The sequence below is a fragment of the Narcine bancroftii genome, chromosome 12, assembly GCF_036971445.1.
Source record: "Narcine bancroftii isolate sNarBan1 chromosome 12, sNarBan1.hap1, whole genome shotgun sequence".
NCBI lineage: Eukaryota > Metazoa > Chordata > Chondrichthyes > Torpediniformes > Narcinidae > Narcine > Narcine bancroftii.
Genome location: NC_091480.1, coordinates 58128317 through 58149809, shown reverse-complemented (window position 1 = coordinate 58149809; position 21493 = coordinate 58128317). Strand labels below are relative to the sequence as shown.

The 21493-nt window shown below is 53.1% G+C and overlaps 2 protein-coding genes across 2 annotated transcripts in view; both read right to left on the bottom strand.

Moving 5' to 3' along the window:
* Window positions 1–206: 206 nt before the first annotated feature.
* espl1 (extra spindle pole bodies like 1, separase) overlaps window positions 207–21493 on the bottom strand; it is a 55940-nt gene continuing 34653 nt past the window's right edge. Inside the window, 14 exon segments of the mRNA XM_069904918.1 lie at window positions 207–497; window positions 717–799; window positions 801–894; window positions 1266–1422; window positions 2486–2604; window positions 2921–3048; window positions 3221–3420; window positions 4254–4284; window positions 4287–4466; window positions 4546–4682; window positions 4782–6419; window positions 7240–7438; window positions 7540–7649; window positions 11185–11341. Of these exon segments, the coding sequence (XP_069761019.1) occupies window positions 207–497; window positions 717–799; window positions 801–894; window positions 1266–1422; window positions 2486–2604; window positions 2921–3048; window positions 3221–3420; window positions 4254–4284; window positions 4287–4466; window positions 4546–4682; window positions 4782–6419; window positions 7240–7438; window positions 7540–7649; window positions 11185–11341 (3524 nt within the window).
* Window positions 4594–7235, bottom strand: LOC138747159 (uncharacterized). Its single transcript, XM_069906131.1, has 2 exons — window positions 6280–7235; window positions 4594–4708 (listed from the first exon to the last, which is right to left on the bottom strand). The coding sequence occupies exon 1, from the start codon at window positions 7137–7139 to the stop codon at window positions 6426–6428; it is 714 nt and encodes a 237-aa protein (XP_069762232.1). The 5' UTR covers window positions 7140–7235; the 3' UTR covers window positions 4594–4708; window positions 6280–6425.

Here is a 21493-nt window from a genome sequence, read left to right as displayed (position 1 = left end):
CCCACTGAGGGTCGGTGAGATACCAACTAGAGGACATGGGTGAAGGGTGAAAAGGGAATAGTTTAGGGGGAACATGAGGGAGAACTTCTTCACACAGAGTGGTGGGAGTGTGAAGCAAGCTGCCTGCTTAAGTGAGCTCAATTTTAACATTTAAGAAATATTTGGACGGGGTGGGGGGCTATGGACCTGGGCGCAGGTCAGTGGAACTAGGCAGAATCATAGTTCAGCACAGACAAGAAGAGCTGAACATGCTGTGATGTTCTATGGTTCTTTGGATAGGTTTGGGCAGGGGGTGGAGAACCACCAGGGATTGTGTCAGGACAAGGGTGGGCACAAACAGGGGACGGGGCAGCCAATGTCTCACCACCTTCTCCCATCTCGCCAAGACCCACCTTCCTGGTGAAGGTATAACCCAGGAGGAACTGGAAGTTGGGGAGTCGGGAGACCCGTCTACCTCGGAGTGTGGGCACACTTTCCCATGGCAGCCTTTGCAGATCCTGCAAACAACAGAAATATTTCAGTCTGGGGTCCGGTCCCCAAAAAAACTCCCCCTCCCCAAACAGATTATCCACACCTCCCCAATTGGGTCCTCCAACCAACCCACTGGCCCCCAACCATCACTCCCCCCTCCCCAATCAGGTTGCACCCACAAGTGAGAGCCTACTCCCACTCCCCTCCCCATGGTTCCAACCCTTCTTCCCCCTGGCGCAAGATACCTTGTCAAGCAGGAGGATGAGCTGGGAGGATGGTTGAGAGGGTTGGCCGGTCAGAGCCATCAGCCTGTTCACCACCCCTCCAGGTATTGACCCACCTTGGTGGGACAGCTCCCACACAGCCCTCGGCCAGGGAGTAGATATCCACACGGGTCAGGAGGTGGGAGCCCGCAAGCACAGCCTGCAGAGAGCAGAGCATGCCAGGTGAGAGCAGGCAAACCTGTCCTTCCCCATCTGTCCCCCACTCCCTCAGCTCCCTCCTCTTACCCCCAGCTCCACTCATATATTCCCTTCCCTCCCGACTCTCTGTACCACCCTCCCACATGTACCTTTCTCTCCCTCCCCTCATATCCCTTTCTTCTGCACTTCCTCCTCCACATACTATCCCGCCTACCCTAGCCACTCTCCTCTCTGCACTTGAATCACGTCCCCTGCTCCTGCACTGCCATTCCTCCAAACCCCATGCTTTTCTCCTGTACTTCCTCTGCTTCCTCCTCCCTTCCCTGCACCAATGCCCCCCCACCACAGCTCCTGGGACAAGTCAGCACTGACCTTCAGCAGCTCCTCCTCCACCCGCTGGTAGCCGCTCTCCTCCAGAAACTGGCAGAGCATGGCCACCTCGTGCTCCAGCTGGGGATCCCGGCAGGAGGGAAGCAGCAGACCCCGCCAGCAGCCCAGGACTCCAGTCTCCAGGGAATCCACCAAAATGCTGCCAGAGTTGGGGGGGTGGGGTATGGAAAAGACAGATTAGGGGAGTGATCCATGGGGGCACCCAACCATTCCCCCCCCAAACACACACACACACTGGGGAGGGGGAGGAAGAGACTGTTTATTGATATATTGTTAACCATTCCGTCTCTCCTCCCCTCACTCTCCCAACCCACTGGCCAGGGAAATCCTCTCTCCCCTTCCCTTCATTTGTTGGTCCAGGGCAATCAGTCCCCTCTCCCCGCTCACTTTCATTTGTTGGTCCAGAGCAGTCCATCCTCTCTCACCTTTACCCCTCTCCCTTCATTCATTGGTCAAGGTTGTCCATCCCCCCCTCCCCCCTCCCCCCTCCCCCCTCCCCCCCTCCCCCCTCCCCCCCTCCCCCCTCCCCCCTCCCCCCTCCCCCCCTCCCCCTCCCCCCCTCCCCCCTCCCCCCCTCCCCCCTCCCCCCCTCCCCCCTCCCCCCCTCCCCCCTCCCCCCTCCCCCTCCCCCCTCCCCTCCCCCTCCCCCCTCCCCCTCCCCCCTCCCTCCCCCTCCCCCCTTCCCCCTCCCCCCTTCCCCCTCCCCTCTTCCCCCTCCCCTCTTCCCCCTCCCCTCTTCCCCCTCCCCTCTTCCCCCTCCCCTCTTCCCCCTCCCCTCTTCCCCCTCCCCTCTTCCCCCTCCCCTCTTCCCCCTCCCCTCTTCCCCTCCCCTCTTCCCCCTCCCCTCTTCCCCCTCCCCTCTTCCCCCTCCCCTCTTCCCCTCCCCCCTCCCCCTTCCCCCTCCCCTCTTCCCCTCCCCTCTTCCCCCTTCCCCCTTCCCTCCCCCTTCCCTCCCCCATCCCCTCTCCCTCCCCTTCCCCTCTCCCCTCTCCCCTCCCCTCTCCCCTTCCCCCCTTCCCCTCCCCCCCTCCCCTCCCCCCCTCCCCTTCCCCCCTCCCCTTCCCCCATCCCCTCCCCCCTCCCCTTCCCCATCCCCTCTCCCCTTCCCCCATCCCCTCTCCCCTTCCCCCATCCCCTCTCCCCTTCCCCCACCCCCTCTCCCCTTCCCCCATCCCCTCTCCCTTCCCCCACCCCCTTACCTTCATTCGTTGGTCCAGGGCAGTCCGTCCTTCCACCACGCCTTCAGTTCCGTCACATTACTGACATCTTTCTGCTCTTTGAGAATGGAGTCAAACTCTGCCAGCAGTGAACTCACAGAGACCTGGGGAAGAATGGGTGACAGTGTGACCCACCCTGACTGACACTCAGACCGACAGCCACTCCTCAGGAGCCCCCATCCCTCCTCTACACCGCCCATCCTCTTGTTCACAACACACCGAGCAGCATCTCTCCAACCGAGACTCCTGTGAGCTGGAGGGACTCAGTGGGTCAAGCAACATTTCAGGTCAGGAGTCTCCAGGATCTCCCTAGATGCTGCCTGCCTAACCACTGTGTAAATCGGACCCCTGCTGCAGGCTCCCCACACCACACCCCACCCTTCTGACACTATTCCTCCCCTTGCCCACCCACCCACCTACCAGCTCACTTTCTGCTGGTATCTGCACCATCACTGGGACCCTCCCCTTCTCCAGCCTGGTCAACAGCAGCACCTCTCCCATGTCTTGTGAGCAAATAGGAGCCAGGGTCAAGAGGCAGACCACCACATCTAGAGGGGAGAGAGGAGAAAGGAGAGAGGAGAGGGATTAACTCAGAGGCGCAGACCACCCAGTTGGGAGGGAAGGTTGTAACAAGGGGTGATGGAAGAGGGGGCCATATCACTCCTGCAGCACGGTGCAGAGCAAATCCTCCCTCCCAACAGTCCGGATTCCCCCTCCTACCTTCAGGAATCTGTTGCAGCTGATCCTTGAAGACATCAGCTCCTGCCTGGACCCAGGCTGAGGGCTCAGCCCCACTGAATTCAAACACCGAGCGCAAGTCAGTCAGATAGTGAGGCTGGGAGTCTGGTTCCTTTCCCTCACAGAGACTAAGCTCCTGCAGCCTGGTCATCAACTCCTCCCCTTGAGCTTTCCTGTACTTCCTGGGGAGGAGAGAAGCAAAACCTTGAATGGGAGAGGAGAGTGGTAGAGGAAGGCAAGAGCATCTGGAGTATTGTGCAGTTTTGGTCACCCAGCTGTGGGAAGAATGTCACTGAGCTGGAAAAGGGGCAGAAAAGATTCACCAGGATGTTCAGGGACTGGAGGGCTGAAGTTACAACGAGAGGCTGGATAGGCTGGGGCATTTCTCCCTGGAGTGGAGGAAGCTAAGGGGGGACCTTAGAGACGTTTGTAAAATCATGAGGGGCATGGATAATATGGGTGGTCACAGTCTTTTCCCCAAGGTCTGGGAGTCTAAAACAGGTTGAAGGGGAGAGGTGAGAGATTTAAAAGGGACCTGATGGGCACCTTCTCACAGAGGATGGTGGGTGTGTGGAACGAGCTGCCACAGGAGGTGGGGACAATTACACCGTTTAACAGACATTTGGTCAGGTCTGTGGATGGGAAAGGTTTAGAGGGAGGTGAGGTGAACGTAAGGAAATGGACGACCTCAGGGACTGGGTTGGCAGGAGGGGATGGGCCAAAGGACTATGCTCTTGGAAACCCAACCACAACAGAGGCCATAGAGTCCCACCTGGGGGCCCTGAACGTTTCAGGGAAGTCACAGACTGAAATCATGGAGTTAGTAGGAGAGAAGAAACTAATTAAACTTGACAACTTCACAAGGGCGACCATAAGCTTTGAGCAGTCCCACAAGGCCATGGTCAAGAAAGGTTGAAAATGGATGGTGTAGGAAAGAAACCCACCACAGTCAGAGGTGTTTCCCCCTCCCCCCCCCCACTCCTTCCCGCTCACTCCTTTCCCTCCCCAAGCTTACAAAATCTTGCGGTGAAGGTTCTGCACCATCTGTGTCGAGAGGTGATAGCCAGCGACTCGCTGATCAGAAAGGCAGTGATGTGAGGATGCCGAGAGCCCATGCAGAGGGCCAGGAGCCGACAGGCCCGGGCATACAGGCCACTGGGTGGGCAGTGACTGACACAAGCCACTGCTTCTGACAGGCAGGAGTAGACAGAGTCCAATGTGGTCACGTCTATAGAGAGAGAGAGAGAAAGAGAGAGGAAACTCTGCTTGGTTCGCACTTCTCCCAACCTCCCCTGTCATGCACTGACCTGAAGATGAGGCCTCATTGTTGGGTGGATGCGGAGGGTCTCCAGTAGGCAGTCTCCTCCTCCTCTCCAGCTTCAGGACAGTCTGACGCTTGCTGAGGAGCTGATTCACATCGACGCAGGACCTCCGATTCCAGCACCTCCCTGGTCAGTGCCCTGCGGGGAGCTGCAGAATAAGCAGAGGCCCAGGTACAGAAAACAGTAGGAAATTGTGGGATACTCCCTGCCCCTTCCCTTGCATTCCTTTCCTTCCTTCTGCCTCCGCCCGGCCGGCCTCCCGGCCTCCGCCCGGCCGGCCTCCCGGCCTCCGCCCGGCCGGCCTCCCGGCCTCCGCCCGGCCGGCCTCCCGGCCTCCGCCCGGCCGGCCTCCCGGCCTCCGCCCGGCCGGCCTCCCGGCCTCCGCCCGGCCGGCCTCCCGGCCTCCGCCCGGCCGGCCTCCCCGGCCTCCGCCCGGCCGGCCTCCCGGCCTCCGCCCGGCCGGCCTCCCGGCCTCCGCCCGGCCGGCCTCCCGGCCTCCGCCCGGCCGGCCTCCCGGCCTCCGCCCGGCCGGCCTCCCGGCCTCCGCCCGGCCGGCCTCCCGGCCTCCGCCCGGCCGGGCCTCCCGGCCTCCGCCCGGCCGGCCTCCCGGCCTCCGCCCGGCCGGCCTCCCGGCCTCCGCCCGGCCGGCCTCCCGGCCTCCGCCCGGCCGGCCTCCCGGCCTCCGCCCGGCCGGCCTCCCGGCCTCCACCCGGCCGGCCTCCCGGCCTCCGCCCGGCCGGCCTCCCGGCCTCCGCCCGGCCGGCCTCCCGGCCTCCGCCCGGCCGGCCTCCCGGCCTCCGCCCGGCCGGCCTCCCGGCCTCCGCCCGCCGGCCTCCCGGCCTCCGCCCGCCGGCCGGCCTCCCGGCCTCCGCCCGGCCGGCCACCCGGCCTCCGCCCGGCCGGCCTCCCGGCCTCCGCCCGGCCGGCCTCCCGGCCTCCGCCCGGCCGGCCTCCCGGCCTCCGCCCGGCCGGCCTCCCGGCCTCCGCCCGGCCGGCCTCCCGGCCTCCGCCCGGCCGGCCTCCCGGCCTCCGCCCGGCCGGCCTCCCGGCCTCCGCCCGGCCGGCCGCCCGCTCCGCCCGGCCGGCCGCCCGGCCTCCGCCCGGCCGGCCGCCCGGCCTCCGCCCGGCCGGCCTCCCGGCCTCCGCCCGGCCGGCCTCCCGGCCTCCGCCCGGCCGGCCTCCCGGCCTCCGCCCGGCCGGCCGCCCGGCCTCCGCCCGGCCGGCCGCCCGGCCTCCGCCCGGCCGGCCGCCCGGCCTCCGCCCGGCCGGCCTCCCGGCCTCCGCCCGGCCGGCCTCCCGGCCTCCGCCCGGCCGGCCTCCCGGCCTCCGCCCGGCCGGCCTCCCGGCCTCCGCCCGGCCGGCCTCCCGGCCTCCGCCCGGCCGGCCTCCCGGCCTCCGCCTCGCCTCCCGGCCTCCGCCCGGCCGGCCTCCCGGCCTCCGCCTCGCCTCCCGGCCTCCGCCTCGCCTCCCGGCCTCCGCCTCGCCTCCCGGCCTCGCCTCGCCTCCCGGCCTCCGCCTCGCCTCCCGGCCTCCGCCTCGCCTCCCGGCCTCCGCCTCGCCTCCCGGCCTCCGCCTCGCCTCCCGGCCTCCGCCTCGCCTCCCGGCCTCCGCCTCGCCTCCCGGCCTCCGCCTCGCCTCCCGGCCTCCGCCTTCCCATCGCCTCGCCTCCTGGACTACGCCTCCCCTCACCTCGCCTTCTGATCTCCGTCTCCCCCTCACCTCGCTTCTGCCCGGCTGCCTTCTTGCCCCTGGATGCAGCCTGGCGCGGTCGTGTCGATTTGACCTGGCGTTTGCAAGTGGCAGCACTGAGCTGGCGACCTGTGTCCAACATTCCTGGACTGCCTCCTTCTTCTGCCTCACTGTCGTCAAAGTGTTTCTGGAGCCGGAGCGGGCACGGACAAGGGTGGGGGCTTGGGGTTGCACCCAGGTCGAGGTGCTGGGCTCGTCCTCCAGGACTCTGAGCTGGGGCCCAGCTCGGGACAGAGTCCTGCCAGGCCCAGCTCGGGACAGAGTTCTGCCAGGCCCAGCTCGGGACAGAGTCCTGCCAGGCCCAGCTCGGGACAGAGTCCTGTCAGGTCCAGCCTTCTCCTTTGACTTTCGACTGACTTTAGCCTTGCCCAGACAGCACTGTTTGAAGACCAGCCCCAGACTGGGGAGAAGATCCTCGCCAACCTGCACTGGTGCTGCTGAGAGAGCCGGGTCAGACAGAACACAGCTTTGCACAGCAACAAGGATGCCCGAGTCTGTTCCATGTCCAGCAGTCCTGCCTTCCTGAGGTCCAGCCACTGCAGGCTGGCCTCAAGCTGTTTGCTGGCCTGGTCCAAGGAGTCGCAGTTCAGGATGAGCCAAGCCAACTGGGAGCAAGCCTGAGCTGCTATCCCATCAGTGGGCCCTGCAGGCTGGGAGGCATTCTCTCTGCTCCGCAGGCCCACCACCTTCAGCTGGTCTGCCAGGCCCCAACAGGCCACTTGGTGACGGAGGCCTGGAGGCTGGCCCTCTGCTGCACGGCTTCCAACAGGCTCCTGCTCTCCCTTGGCCTGCCCGAGCTGGCTTCTAGCAGGGCTTGCACCAGAGCCCATCGTAGGGAGGTGGAGGAAAGGGGCAGGTCACTGCACACAGGGCAAGTGCAGTCAGAAAGGTGTGCCATGGGGGCCAGGGACATCTCAGGGGCTTAGGCTTCAGGAGAGGAGAACTGGCTTGGGCCGAAAGGAGGGAGCTTGGGGCTGGGTCATTGCAGGAGAAGGGCCGGATGTGCAGGAAGGTGGGGGCTTCCTCAGCTGGACTCTCCCTGCTCTCCCCTCTAAACTGGGCAGCCCGGCCCTTCCTCGGACGGATCCGGACCCCGTCTCTCCAGTCGTCGTGGTGATGGCATTGAACTCTGCGAGGGAAGAGGGACAAAGCAGTAAAGGGTGAGCTCAAATCATGGGACCCTTCCCTATCTGTCACACACACATTCTCTGCCAAGACCCCAGGACAGACCTGCGTCAGACTCCAACAACACCATCAGCTGCTCCAGTTCCAGTGAACAGGCTCCCACATTTCCCCTCTGTAGCTCCAGCTCGGCACTAGCCACCAGAAGGTCTGCAAACCTGCAATGCAATGCAATGGGAAGGGGTTTGGTGAGTGAGAGTCTGCTCCCAGCATTGCAGTTCTGCGAAAGCCTGGCCAGGGCACAGGGATCCTTTGGAGGTTGGACCCATTGGGAATTTATTCCCTTGGTCAGCCTACCTGCCATTCCTTGAACCCCAGGAATCAGGATGGGGAAAGGAGGAAATTGATGAGAGACAGGTTCTCACAGAAATCCATTGGTCTTTATCCAGAGCAGAGTCAAGGATCTCTCTCTCCAGTGTACAGGTGTGGGGGTCAGGGTCTCTCTCTCTCTCCAGTGTACAGGTGTGGGGGTCAGGGTCTCTCTCTCTCTCCCCAGTGTACAGGTGTGGGGGGGTGGGGTCAGGGTCTCTCTCCAGTGTACCGGGGTGGGGTCAGGGTCTCTCTCCAGTGTACCGGGGTGGGGTCAGGGTCTCTCTCCAGTGTACCGGGGTGGGGTCAGGTTCTCTCTCCAGTGTACCGGGGTGGGGTCAGGGTCTCTCTCCAGTGTACCGGGGTGGGGTCAGGGTCTCTCTCCAGTGTACCGGGGTGGGGTCAGGGTCTCTCTCCAGTGTACCGGTGTGGGGTCAGGGTCTCTCTCCAGTGTACCGGTGTGGGGTCAGGGTCTCTCTCCAGTGTACCGGTGTGGGGTCAGGGTCTCTCTCCAGTGTACCGGTGTGGGTCAGGGTCTCTCTCCAGTGTACCGGTGTGGGGTCAGGGTCTCTCTCCAGTGTACCGGTGTGGGGTCAGGGTCTCTCTCCAGTGTACCGGGGTGGGGTCAGGGTCTCTCTCCAGTGTACCGGGGTGGGGTCAGGGTCTCTCTCCAGTGTACCGGGGTGGGGTCAGGGTCTCTCTCCAGTGTACCGGGGTGGGGTCAGGGTCTCTCTCCAGTGTACCGGGGTGGGGTCAGGGTCTCTCTCCAGTGTACCGGGGTGGGGTCAGGGTCTCTCTCCAGTGTACCGGGGTGGGGTCAGGGTCTCTCTCCAGTGTACCGGGGTGGGGTCAGGGTCTCTCTCCAGTGTACCGGGGTGGGGTCAGGGTCTCTCTCCAGTGTACCGGGGTGGGGTCAGGGTCTCTCTCCAGTGTACCGGTGTGGGGTCAGGGTCTCTCTCCAGTGTACCGGTGTGGGGTCAGGGTCTCTCTCTCTCTCTCCACTGTACAGGTGTGGGGTCAAGGTCTCTCTCTCTCTCTCTCTCTCCAGTGTACAGGTGTGGGGGTCGGGGTCTCTCTCTCCACCCTACAGGTGTGGGGTTGGAGTCCCTCTCCATCTCCGGAGTACAGGTGTAAGGTCAGGGTCTCTCTCTCTCCTGCCTACAGGTGTGGGGGTCAAGGTCCCTCTCTCTCCTGCCTACAGGTGTGGGGGTCAAGGTCCCTCTCTCTCCTGCCTACAGGTGTGGGGGTCAAGGTCCCTCTCTCTCCTGCCTACAGGTGTGGGGGTCAAGGTCCCTCTCTCTCCTGCCTACAGGTGTGGGATCAGGGACTCGCACTCTATCCAGTTTATAGGTGGGTCAGGGTCTCTCTTTCTCTCCTGCCTACAGGTGTGGGGTCAGAGTCCCTCTCCCTCTCCAGTGTACAGGTGTGGTTAGGGTCTCTCTCTCCAGTGTACAGGTGTGGGGTTAGGGTCTCTCTCCAGTGTACAGGTGTGGGGTTAGGGTTTCTCTCTCTCCAGTGTACAGGTGTGGGGTTAGGGTCTCTTTCTCCAGTGTACAGGTGTGGGGTTAGGGTCTCTCTCTCTCTCCAGTGTACAGGTGTGAGGTTAGGGTCTCTCTTTCTCCAGTGTACAGGTGTGAGGTTAGGGTCTCTCTTTCTCCAGTGTACAGGTGTGGGGTCAGGGTCTCGCTCCCTTCTCCAGTGTATAGGTTTGGGGTCAGGGTCTCTCTCTCTCCAGTGTACAGGTGTGAGGTCAGAGTCTCTCTCTCTCCAGTGTACAGGTGTGGGGTCAGGGTCTCTCTCTCTCTCTCCAGTGTACCGGTGTGGGGTCAGGGTCTCTCTCTCCAGTGTACAGGTGTGGGGTCAGAGTCTCTCTCTCTCCAGTGTACAGGTGTGGGGTCAGGGTCTCTCTCTTTCTCTCTCTCCCCCCAGTGTACAGGTGTGGGGGTCGGGGTCTCTCTCTCCTCCCTATAGGTGTGGGGTTGGAGTTCCTCTCCCTCTCCAGAGTTAAGGTGTGGGGTCAGGGTCCCTCTCTCCTGCCAACAGGTGCGGGGCCAGGGTCCCTTTCTCTCCTGCCTACAGGTGTTGGGTCAGGGACTCGCACTCTCTCCAGTTTATAGGTGTGGGGTCAGGGTCTCTCTTTCTCTCCTGCCTTCAGGTGTGGGGTCAGAGTCCCTCTCCCTCTCCAGTGTACAGGTGTGGGGTTAGGGTCTCTCTCTCCAGTGTACAGGTGTGGGGTTAGGGTCTCTCTCTCTCCAGTGTACAGGTGTGGAGTTAGGGTATCTCTCTCTCTCTCTCTCCAATGTACAGGTGTGGGGTTAGGGTCTCTCTCTCCAGTGTACAGGTGTGGGGTCAGGGTCTCTCTCGCCAGTGTACAGGTGTGGGGTCAGGGTCTCTCTCTCTCTCCAGTTTACAGGTGTGGGGTCAGGGTCTCTCTCTCTCTCTCTCCAGTGTACAGGTGTGGGGTCAGGGTCTCTCTCTCTCTCTCTCCAGTGTACAGGTGTGGGGTCAGGGTCTCTCTCTCTCCAGTGTACAGGTGTGGGGTCAGGGTCTCTCTCTCTCTCCAGTGTACAGGTGTGGGGTCAGAGTCTCTCTCTCTCTCCAGTGTACAGGTGTGGGGTCAGGGTCTGTCTGTCTGTCTCTCTCCAGTGTACAGGTGTGGGGGTCGGGGTCTCTCTTTCCTCCCTACAGGTGTGGGGTTGGAGTCCCTCTCCCTCTCCAGAGTACAGGTGTAAGGTCAGGGTCTCTCTCTCTCTCTTGCCTACAGGTGTGGGGTCAGGGACTCGCTCCCTCTCCAGTGTATAGGTGTGGGGTTAGGGTCTCTCTCTCTCTCCAGTGTACAGGTGTGGGGTTAGGGTCTCTCTCTCTCTCTCTCCAGTGTACAGGTGTGGGGTTAGGGTCTCTCTCTCTCTCTCCAGTGTATAGGTGTGGGGTCAGGGTCTCTCTCTCTCTCCAGTGTACAGGTGTGGGGTCAGGGTCTCGCTCCCTCTCCAGTGTACAGGTGTGGGGGTTGGGATCTCTCTCTCCTGCCTACAGGTGTGGGGTCAGGGTCCCTCTCTCTCCTGCCTACAGGTGTGGGGTCAGGGTCCCTCTCTCTCCTGCCTACAGGTGTGGGGTCAGGGTCCCTCTCTCTCCTGCCTACAGGTGTGGGGTCAGGGTCCCTCTCTCTCCTGCCTACAGGTGTGGGATCAGAGTCCCTCTAGGGTCTCTCTCTCCAGTGTACAGGTGTGGGGTTAGGGTCTCTCTCTCTCCAGTGTACAGGTGTGGGGTTAGGGTCTCTCTCTCCAGTGTACAGGTGTGGGGCTAGGGCCTCTCTCTCCAGTGTACAGGTGTGGGGGTTAGGGTCTCTCTTTCTCCAGTGTACAGGTGTGGAGTGGAGTCACTCACGGTCGGACACATTGCAGCTTGGCCGTCAGTCGCAGGGTCTCCCGGCAGAACATCTTGGCCTCTTGGGCGCTCCCGATGGTCGTCAGAAGCCGGATTAGTGTGCGGGAGCAGTTGAGGAGGGTAGAGAGCACCAGCCACTTCTGGAAGAGGTTGTCCCCTTCAGGAAAAAAAAGAGGAAGATGTTGATTAAAGGAGACCCAGAACCAGACAGTGGTGGTTCAAGACAGCACACTTGGGTGGGTCGGGGGGGTGGGGGTGGTGTGGGGAAGAGACAGTGAAGATTCTCATGAAACATTGAAGGGTCAGTTCATTTCCGAATTTGGAAGAAATGGTTTGCAAGGAGACATTGCTTAAAAAAGCTGATAAGACCAGTTAAAAAACTACAGGCCAGTGAGCTTCACATTAATGACAGGATCTACATGCATGTGGAAAGACAAGAACGGGTTGGGGACAGTTTGCTTGGCTTTGCCCTTGGGAAATTGGAGTCTCACGAAGCAGAAATGTTTTTGGGGTGGTGGTCAAGAAAATTGTTAAGGGCAAGCCTTCAACAAGGTCCCACGTGGTAGACTGTTCTGGAAATTCAGGGTGAGTTGGCCGATTGGGTACACAAGTAGTCTAACAGTAGGAGACGGGAGGTGGTTGTTATTCATAATCGGAGACATGTGACAGGGCCCATGTTTGTTGTCTGTATTAACGAGTAGGATGACAAACTTTAAAAAAAAATGTATACATGCAGCACAGTAACAGGCCCTTCCGGCCCACGAGTCCGTTCCGCCCAATTTACACCCCATTTACCTACGTTTTGAATGGTGGGAGGAAATCAGAGGGCCCGGGGAAAACCCATGCAGACACAGGGAGAGCATACAAACTCCTTACAGACAGAGCAGGATTCAAACCCCAGTCCTGATTGCTGATGCTGTAACAGCATTGTATTAACATTCCTAACCACTAAGCTTTGTGGAAGACACCAGAATTATGGTCTAGTGGACAGTGAGAGAGGCTCACTGAGATCACAACAGGAGTGAGAAGAGCTGGGGAATTGGGCCAAGAAACGGCAGGAGTTAAATCAGGACAGGATTGACACAGGTAATGGTCTTGGCCTGGGTAGTGTTTTTTAAAATAATTTTTTATTTTTCACACTGTGAACCTTATCAACCAAAATATATACAAACGTTTCTCATTAAATATACAGTGGCATTTTCTCCCTTTCATCCCCCCATACCCTCCCTCCCCCCTTCCCACCATCCTCCAAAACCAATAAATATTCAACATATACAATACAATAAAACCATAAAACAATGTCTTCACACAATGAAAAATAAACAAGAAAAATGTGTCATCTGTTTGTTACGCACTGAATCAAATTGTTTTGTCTTCTTATCATTTCAGGGGGTGGAGGTCCGAGGCAAGCTCTCTCTGTTATGTTCCATGTTCCCAAATTTGTTCAAATAATGTGACTTTATTTTTTAAATTATATGTTATTTTTTCCAATGGAATACATTTATTCATTTCCATGCATAATTGCTGTATTCTCAGGCTCTCTTCCATTTTCCAAGTTAACATTATACACTTTTTTGCTACTGCTAAGGCTATCACAATGAATCTTTTTTGTGCTTAATCCAATTTGAGGCCTAATTCATTACTTCTTATGTTATTTAAAAGAAAGATCTCTGGATTTTTTGGAATGTTATTTTTTGTGATTTTATTTAATATCTGATTTAGATCTTCCCAAACGTATTCACTTTTGTACATGCCCAAATTGCATGTATTGTTCCCATTTCCTTCTTACAACGAAAACATCTGATGATGTTGGATCCCATTCTTTTAATTTTTGAGGAGTGATAACCAATTATACTGTATCATGCGTAACCTTGTTTATTTTTAACTAATATGGCTCCTCTAGCTTTTGAATTATATGATGCTGGCGCTATGTATCCTACCCAGTCTCTCTTTAATTTGTTATGTTCCACTTCAGTTAGATGCGTTTCCTGCACAAATGCTATATCTATTTTTTCTTTTTTCAGTGAATTTAATAGCTTCTTCCTTTTAATTTGGTTATGTATTCCATTAATATTTATAGTCATATAGTTCAACGTGGCCATCTTATATCTTGTTTACACCTCTTTTCTGCTTCCTCACCACCTTCATCCCCCTTTTTCCCCCATTTTCATCTCTGTTTTCCCTTTTTAAACTCAATGTATGACAACACATTTAAAACATAAAATACTCCAACAATTCCCACACCCAATATAACCTTAACCTCAAATGCCCCCTCCCCCCTCCCTGAGTTGCCCCTTATCCCTTGCCAGGCAACCACAACTTCCCTTTCCATTTGGATTGCGATCTTGCTCGCAAGCGTCAACTGATTTCGCAGTGACGGTTATTCTCTCCCCCCAACCCACCCCCCCCAAAAACACATTTTTAAAAAAATTTTTTTTTTTTTTTTTTACACATATAACAAAGCTCTCCCTTTTTAACCCCCCCCCCTTACTCCCTTCCTTCCCTTCTTTTCCCTCTTTAGTTCTTTACATATACATTGTTTTTACATCTTTATATATATTTTTATCACCTCATTCTTATTACATCTCTTCATCTTTCCTTCTATTCTGCAAACACTCTGTGAATTCTTGTGCTTCCTCCAGATCCAAGAACAGTCTGATTTGCTCCCCGTGTATAAATATTTTAGGCACAGTTGGAAGCCTTAACATGAATTTATAACCTTATTCCATAGAATCGATTTTTGCTGTATTAAACTCTTTCCTCTTCTTTAAGAGTTCAAAACTCGTCTGGGTAAAAAAACATTTTTTGACCCTTGTATTCCAATGGTTTATTATCTTCTCTAACTTTATTCCTTGCCCGCTCCAATATATTTTCTCTTGTCGTGTATCTCAAAAGTTTTACTAAGATGGATCTTGGTTTTTGATGTGCCTGTGGTTGCGGAGCTAATGCTCTGTGTGTCCTTTCTATTTCCATTTCTTCCTGCATTTCTGTCATTCCCAGGACCTTCAGGATTCATCCTTTTATGAATTCCTTCATGTCTGTGCCGTCTTCACCTTCCTTCAGGCCCACTATTTTTATGTTGTTTCGCCTATTATAATTTTCCAACATATCAATTTTCTGAGATAACAACTCTTGCGTCTCCTTAATTTTTTTTGTCACTTTCTTCCAATTTTCCTCTTAAGTCATTTACTTCCATTTCTACACCTGTTTCTCGTTCTTCCACATTTTCTACTCTTTTCCCTATTTCTGTCATGACCTGTTCTAAACTTTGCATTTTATCTTCTGCTCTTTTCATTTTTCTTTTAATTGCACTAAATTCTAATAACCATTCTTTTAGTAATCTCATTTGTTCTTCAAAAAAGGCTTTATCTATATTCTGTCCATCTGTTTTACCTTCTATTTCTCTGTGAAGATCTTGGTCTTCTTCTTCCTCTTCTGTGTCTGTACCTGTGTTTGTGTCTTCTTCTTCTTCTTCTCTTCTTTGTATCTGTGTCTCTTCTGATTCTCCTGATGAGTTGCTTGTATCACTTTGTCGGGCCTCTTCTTGCTGGGCCTCTTGTTGTTGATCCTCCTGGGCTGCTCATCTGTCGGGCCTCCTGCTGCTGCTCCTCTTACCGTTCACTCCATCGACTTTCTTCCTCTTCTGGGTCCTCACTCCCTCTCCTCCCACCTTTCTCATCTTCCAGCTGAGAGCCCTGGTGTCAGGCGTCCTTCAGCTGGCTGTGCCATGGTTGCCCGCTCCTCAGCTGAGCCCCCTCCCATTGGTGTTTCCTTTTACCTTTGATTGCGCAGTTGCACACTTTTGTTTGGCTCAGAGAGCCATTTTTGCAGTCCATGGTCGAGGGGTTGCGACTCCGTGAGGCAGACACCAACCTCGGAGATTGGGCGCTCTTCGCCACCATGGCTCCCTGTTCCTTCGTGCAGGTGCAATGGAGGATTTAGACCAGCTTATGCAAGAATGTATACATGTGAATCAGATGACATAATCTAAATTCGACCATGGGGCCCAGAGATGCATATGAATCAGAAGACAATCTAATTTACACCATGAGGCCCAGAGATGCAGTTGTCTTTTGTTGGTCGCAGACTGTCAGGAGACCTTGAAGATAAGTAACCATTTATTCAGGGTGATGGGCTGAGTAAACAATTTTTGGGTAATAGAAGCCATGGTCCCGCTGCTGAAGTTTCAGACTCTCTGAGGGATGGAAACGTCTCTCAGCAGGAAGAAGAACTTCTAGAGTCCAGCTAACATCCCGGTCGGGGGAGGTGGAGAAGCTGCTACCGATGCCCCGACAACCTACCACAAGTGTGCGGTCATTGCCTCACTTCGGCAGTTGGGACCAGTCCAGGCGTTGATAAGTATAATTGGGAAGGGCTTGCATATTGTAGTTTGAAATCAGCTTTTGAATTTGTAATAAACATTTGTATAAACTGAACTGCTCTCAGTGTGGGTGTCTATTTTCTTTCGGTAGCTCAAACACTGTGACCAATCTAAAACGAACAAAGTGAGAGGTACAAGTTTACCCAGGACAATTGGCGCTGCGAGCAGGATTGGTTGAGATGTTTCGCCGAAAGAAAGAGATGAGCCCTGAGCAGTTCTTGATTCCGGGATGGACTTCCAAAGACGATGGGTTTGGCATGTTGGCCAATACCCTGTCTTTGTTGGGACCACCTAATTGTTGGGATGAGAAGTTAGATCAATCAAGTGCGCCTCTGGGAGAGCGGGTTGCCACTCTCCTTCGAGAAAGTAAATTTCCTGTTAAAAAGGGGATGCTGACGAACGGTTTTTGGCTGCTGGCCACACCCTTAAGCCGCTCCGTTCAGCTTGAAACAGAATCAGTTCAGCGAGAAGTAGAATCTCAGCACAAGAGAGAGCAACAAGAGGAGGAGCTAGAAGCCCTGCGACAACGCTGTTACATGATGAGCGAGATTGTTCGCACTAGTCAGGACCGAGCCAAAGAATGGGAGGATAAGCATGTCCAAACGATCTGCCGTAATATTAAACTCCGGCAGCAGCTCTGTGCAGATAAAGAAAGGCATGGAGTAGAACCCGATTCACATCGTATTCGTGCCATGATAAGGAATGGCGACAATCCTGATGTAATTGATGATTGGGACGGGTATATTTGGAATGATGACAATGGTAATAATGCAGATACTCCTCAGCATGTGCCTAACATACTACCCTCTCCACCCGCTGTTCACGCCCACCCTGTAAGGCAGCAGATTTTCCAAACAGATGGAGAGGGAGAGGGGCAGAATGTAACTGACGAGATTGAAGAGGTAGATGATCCCCTGATCTCACTAGAGGACCCAGGGGAAGGTACCCGAACCCCTGCTTATGCTTAATGGCCCACCCCCTCTTCGGGAAGGCCTAGGCCACGGCCCATCCACTAGGCAAAGGATCCTGTGGGCCAAAGTGGGAGCAGAGGTCAAGAGAAGTCAATGATACGTGACTTCTCTATAAAAGAGCTGGCTGCCATTGGAGATCGATTTAGGCAAAAGGCGGGAGAAACTCTGGCAGCCTGGCTCCTGCGTGTTTGGGAGCAAGGAGGGGGTAATGTATATTTAACCCCTGAGGAATTGTTGGGATTAGGAACTCACTTATTGGAGGAGGGGGATGGTGGTATGCTGACTTGAAGGCGGTCACTTTACCACTAGACTCCCATGATCACCCTCTTCGGCTGTTTACTGATTCCTGGGCTGTGGCTAATGAACTAGTGGTATGGATGCCTGATTGGCAAAAGAATGACTAGCTGGTACATGACCGCCCAGTATGGGGCAAACAGTTGTGGCAGCTGTTGTGGGATGCTTCCCATCCTCTTGAGATAACCGTATATCACGTTGACGTCCAATACCAATGCGATGATGAACATGGCACAACATAATGCAGTAGCAGATCAGCTTGCCACTATCAGCCGCACTGATACCTTCCCCCTGGGTCGATGGGCACACAAACAGAGTGGCCATTTGGGGGAGAAGGGATCAGCTATGTGGGCCCATACACATGCCTTACCCATCCATCAGGACGATGTCCGCGTGGTCGTCCGGACATGCCCAGCATGCCAGGTTGTGAAGTGCTGCACCCTTCCTCCTGGTCCGCATAGCTGAATAAGACGGGGAGCTCGCTCAGCTGCGGTCTGGCAAATTGATTACATAGGCCCTATGCCAGACTGTATGGGTAAACGTTACGTCCTAGAAATGGTTGACACATTTTCAGGCCTGGTTTTTGCTTTTCCCACCAAGACAGCTGACCAAGCTAGCACTATCCAAGGACTAAACCATTTAATTTCTTGTTATGATGTACCAGAATAAATTCAGTCTGATAATGGCTCGCACTTCTCCGGGAAGGCAACCTGTGATTGGGCAGCTGACAACAGTATATTATGGGTCCACCATATTCCTTATTACCCGCATGCAGGCTGCCGGGTTAGTTGAACAAATGAACGGCTTACTGATGGAACAAATTAGTTTGTTAACACCACTCGGGACCCTGAAGGGGTGGAGCCATGTGCTGCAGCAGGCAGTCGACAATTTGAATCATCGCCCTTTAAAGGGAGGTACACCGTTCCACCAACTTCTTCACGCTTCTGGAGGAGTCACGTGATGGAGTAGTGGCCGGTAGGAGAATACCAACCCTCTCCAGAAAAGAAGGAAAAAAGTAAAGAAAAAGCAAAGCCCCAGACACATAAACCACAACAAATAAAAAATAAAGGTGTGGAGGAAATGGCACCAAAGAAAGAAAAGCCAAAAACAACGGGAAGAAGGAAAGACGCCGGAAGAGAAAGGTGAAGGCCTTACCTGTACGAAGAAGCAGGGACCCGCCATGGAAAGAGGAGCCCACTCCCTGAGGTCAGTGGAAACCCCGAAGGGTCGCGACCCACCGAGCGCAGGACTACAAGGATGGCTCACGGAGCCAAATAGAGATGCGCATGACAAAGACAACACTGACGGGAGGGGGGACCAGCTGTGGAGTGGAACTCCACAACTTGAACACCTGAGTAAGACCCGACAGCAGGGCTCCCAGCGGGAAGATATAGGAAATAACGGGAACGGGAGGGAGGAGAATTAAAAAAGAAAATCAGAGACTCAGCAGAAGACCAGCCCAGAGGAAGAGGACCAACATCAAGACACCATTAATAAAAAAAAATACCCAGCAAACTGAGATAAACAGCCCAACAAGAAAGTCAGAATAGACACAGATACAAGGAAGAGAGGTAGAGGACACAGGTCCTGGAGTGGACTCAGGGGAAGAGGAGGGAGAACATCAAGGTCTGCACAGAGAAATGGAAGATGAAGGGAATGGACAGTACATGGATAAAAAATTTTTTCAAGAATATATGGAAGCATTAAAAGAATGACTGACACGAAATTTAGTGAAATAAAAAGAATAAAAGGTACAGAAGAAAAAGTGAGTAGATTAGAGATGGTCATGAGAGAAATAGGGAAAAGAGTAGACAAGGTGAAAGAATGAGAAACAGCTGTAGAAATGGAAGTGGACGACTTAAAAAGGAAATTGGAAGAAAGTGATAAAAAAGTTAAAGAAACACTGGAGTTGTTAGCTCAGAAGATGGATACAATGGAAAACTATAATAGGAGAAACAATATAAAGATAGTGGGCCTTAAGGAAGATGAAGAAGGCAAAGATATGAAAGAATTTATAAAACAATGGATTCCCAGGGTCCTAGGAATGCCAGAATTACAGGAAGGAATGGAAATAGAAAGGGCACACAGAACATTAGCCCCAAAACCACAGCCACAACAAAAACCAAGATCCATTCTAGTAAAATTCCTTGAGATATACGACAAGAGAAAATATATTGGAGAAGGCAATGAAAAAAATGAGAGAAGACAAAAAGCCACTGGAATACAAAGGTCAAAAAAAATTTTTCTACCCAGACACAAGTTTTGAGTTCCTGAAGAAGAGGAAGGAATTTAACGCAGCAAAATCGATCCTATGGAAGAAAGGCTATAAATTTATGTTAAGATATCCATCGGTGCTTAAAATAGTTATCCCGGGGCAGCAAAGCAGACTGTTCTCGGATCCGGAGAAAGCACGAGAATTTGCAGAACGCCTGCAAAACAGACAGAGAGATGAAGAGATGTAGCAAGAACAAGAATGACGTCAAACTTCATATAAAGAAGAAAAATAATGTATAAGAAGGAGAAGAAAGGAAGTAAGGGGGGGGAATTAAGAGGGTGAGCTTTGATACATGTGAAGATAAAAGTCTTTTCTGGAGGGGGCTGGTTGGGAGAGAATAACAGTCACTGTGAAAAAAGTTGACGCTTGCGAGCAGGTTCGCAATCCAAATGGAGAGGGGAGATGTGGTTGCCCGGCAAGGGACAAGGGGCAACTCAGAGAGGGGGGGGGGGGACATTTGGGGTTAAGGGAATTTTAGATGTGGGAATAGTGGAAATATTTCGTTTTAGAAGTGTTGTCTTACAGTGTGTTCAAAAAAAAAAACCAAATGGATAAGGAGGAAAGGTGGTGATGAGGAAGCGGAAAGGAAAGGTAAACAAAGTATGAAATGGCCATGTTGAACTATAGGACTATAAATATTAACAGAATACATAACCAAATCAAAAGGAAGTGGCTGTTAAATTTACTGAAGAAAGAAAAAATTGATATAGCATTCGTACAAGAAACACATCTAACTGAAGTGGAACACAAGAAATTAAAGAGAGATTGGGTAGGGCATGTAACGACGGCATCATATAATTCAAAAGCCAGAGGAGTAGCTATATTAATCAATAAAAATGTGCCAATCAAAATAGAGGAGGAAATAATAGATCCAGCAGGGAGATATGTAATGATAAAATGTCAGATATATTCGGAGTTTTGGAATTTACTCAATGTATATTCACCTAATGAAGAGGATCAATATTTATGCAAGATATCTTTTTGAAGATTGCAGATACGCAGGGGAATATACTGATAGGAGGGGACTTTAACCTTAATTTGGACTTAAAGATGGATAAAACTGGAAAAAAAGACTAGCAGAAAGAACAAAGTAACCAAATTTATGGTTAAATTGATGCAGGAAATGCAACTTTTGGATATATGGAGGAGACAACACCCAAAGGAGAAGGAATACTCATATTATTCGGGTAGGCACAAAACATACTCAAGGATAGACCTGTTCCTGTTGTCAGCCCACATCCAAGGGAGAGTTAGGAAAATGGAATATAAAGCTAGATTGTTATCGGATCACTCACCCCTGTTATTGGCAATAGAGCTGGAGGACATCCCACTGAGAACTTACAGATGGAGATTAAACACCATGCTACTTAAAAGACAGGATTTTAGAGAATTCATTGAGCAACAAATTAAAATGTACTTTGAAATAAATACGGAATCAGTGAAAGATCAGTTTATACTATGGGATGCAATGAAAGCGTCCATCAGAGGGCAGATAATAAGTTATGTAACTAAGATGAAGAAGGACTATAATCGGGAAATAGAATAGCTGGATAGGAAAATAGCAAGTACAGAAAAAGAATTAGGAGTAAGGGAAGGTACAACAAAAAGAAGAGAATTGGCGGACAAAAATAAAATGAAACACTACAAACGTATAAGGTGGAGAAGAACATCATGAAGACAAAACAGAAGTATTATGAGCTAGGAGAAAAAACGCACAAAATACTAGCTTGGCAACTTAAGACAGAACAAACTAAAAGAACGGTATTGGCATCAAGGAAAAAGGACAAACAAATTACATATAACCCAACAGAGATCAATGAAAACTTCAAGGAATTCTACGAGCAACTATATCGAACTGAGAACGAAGGGAAAGAAAACAAAATAAATGAATTTCTAGCTAAAATTGAACTACCGAAATTGCAAGAAGAGGAGCAAAATAAATTAATAAAACCATTTGAAATAGAGGAAATACAGGATATATTAAAAAAAAGCTACCGAACAATAAAACACCGGGAGAGGATGGACTCCCAATAGAATTCTATAAAACATTTAAAGACATTAATTCCTCCTCTCCTGGAAGTAATGAACCAGACTGAAGAAACACAAAACATGCCAGATTCATGCAAAACAGCAATAATTACAGTAATACCACAGATGGGGAAAGATCCACTAACACCAGCATCGTATAGACCAAAATCTCTACTTAACACAGATTATAAAATAATAGCTAAACTATTAGCAAACTGATTGGCCGACTGCGTACCAAAAAAAGTAAAACTAGATCAAACTGGATTTATTAAGAAGAACAACGGACAATATCTGTGTTCATTAACCTAATCCATGCAGTACAGGGAAACAAGACGCCAACAGTGGCGGTTGCCTTAGACA

Excerpts from the sequence above, each read along its gene's own strand:
- LOC138747159 (XM_069906131.1), bottom strand. The coding sequence starts at position 7,139 with ATGGGCTCTGGTGCAAGCCCTGCTAGAAGCCAGCTCGGGCAGGCCAAG.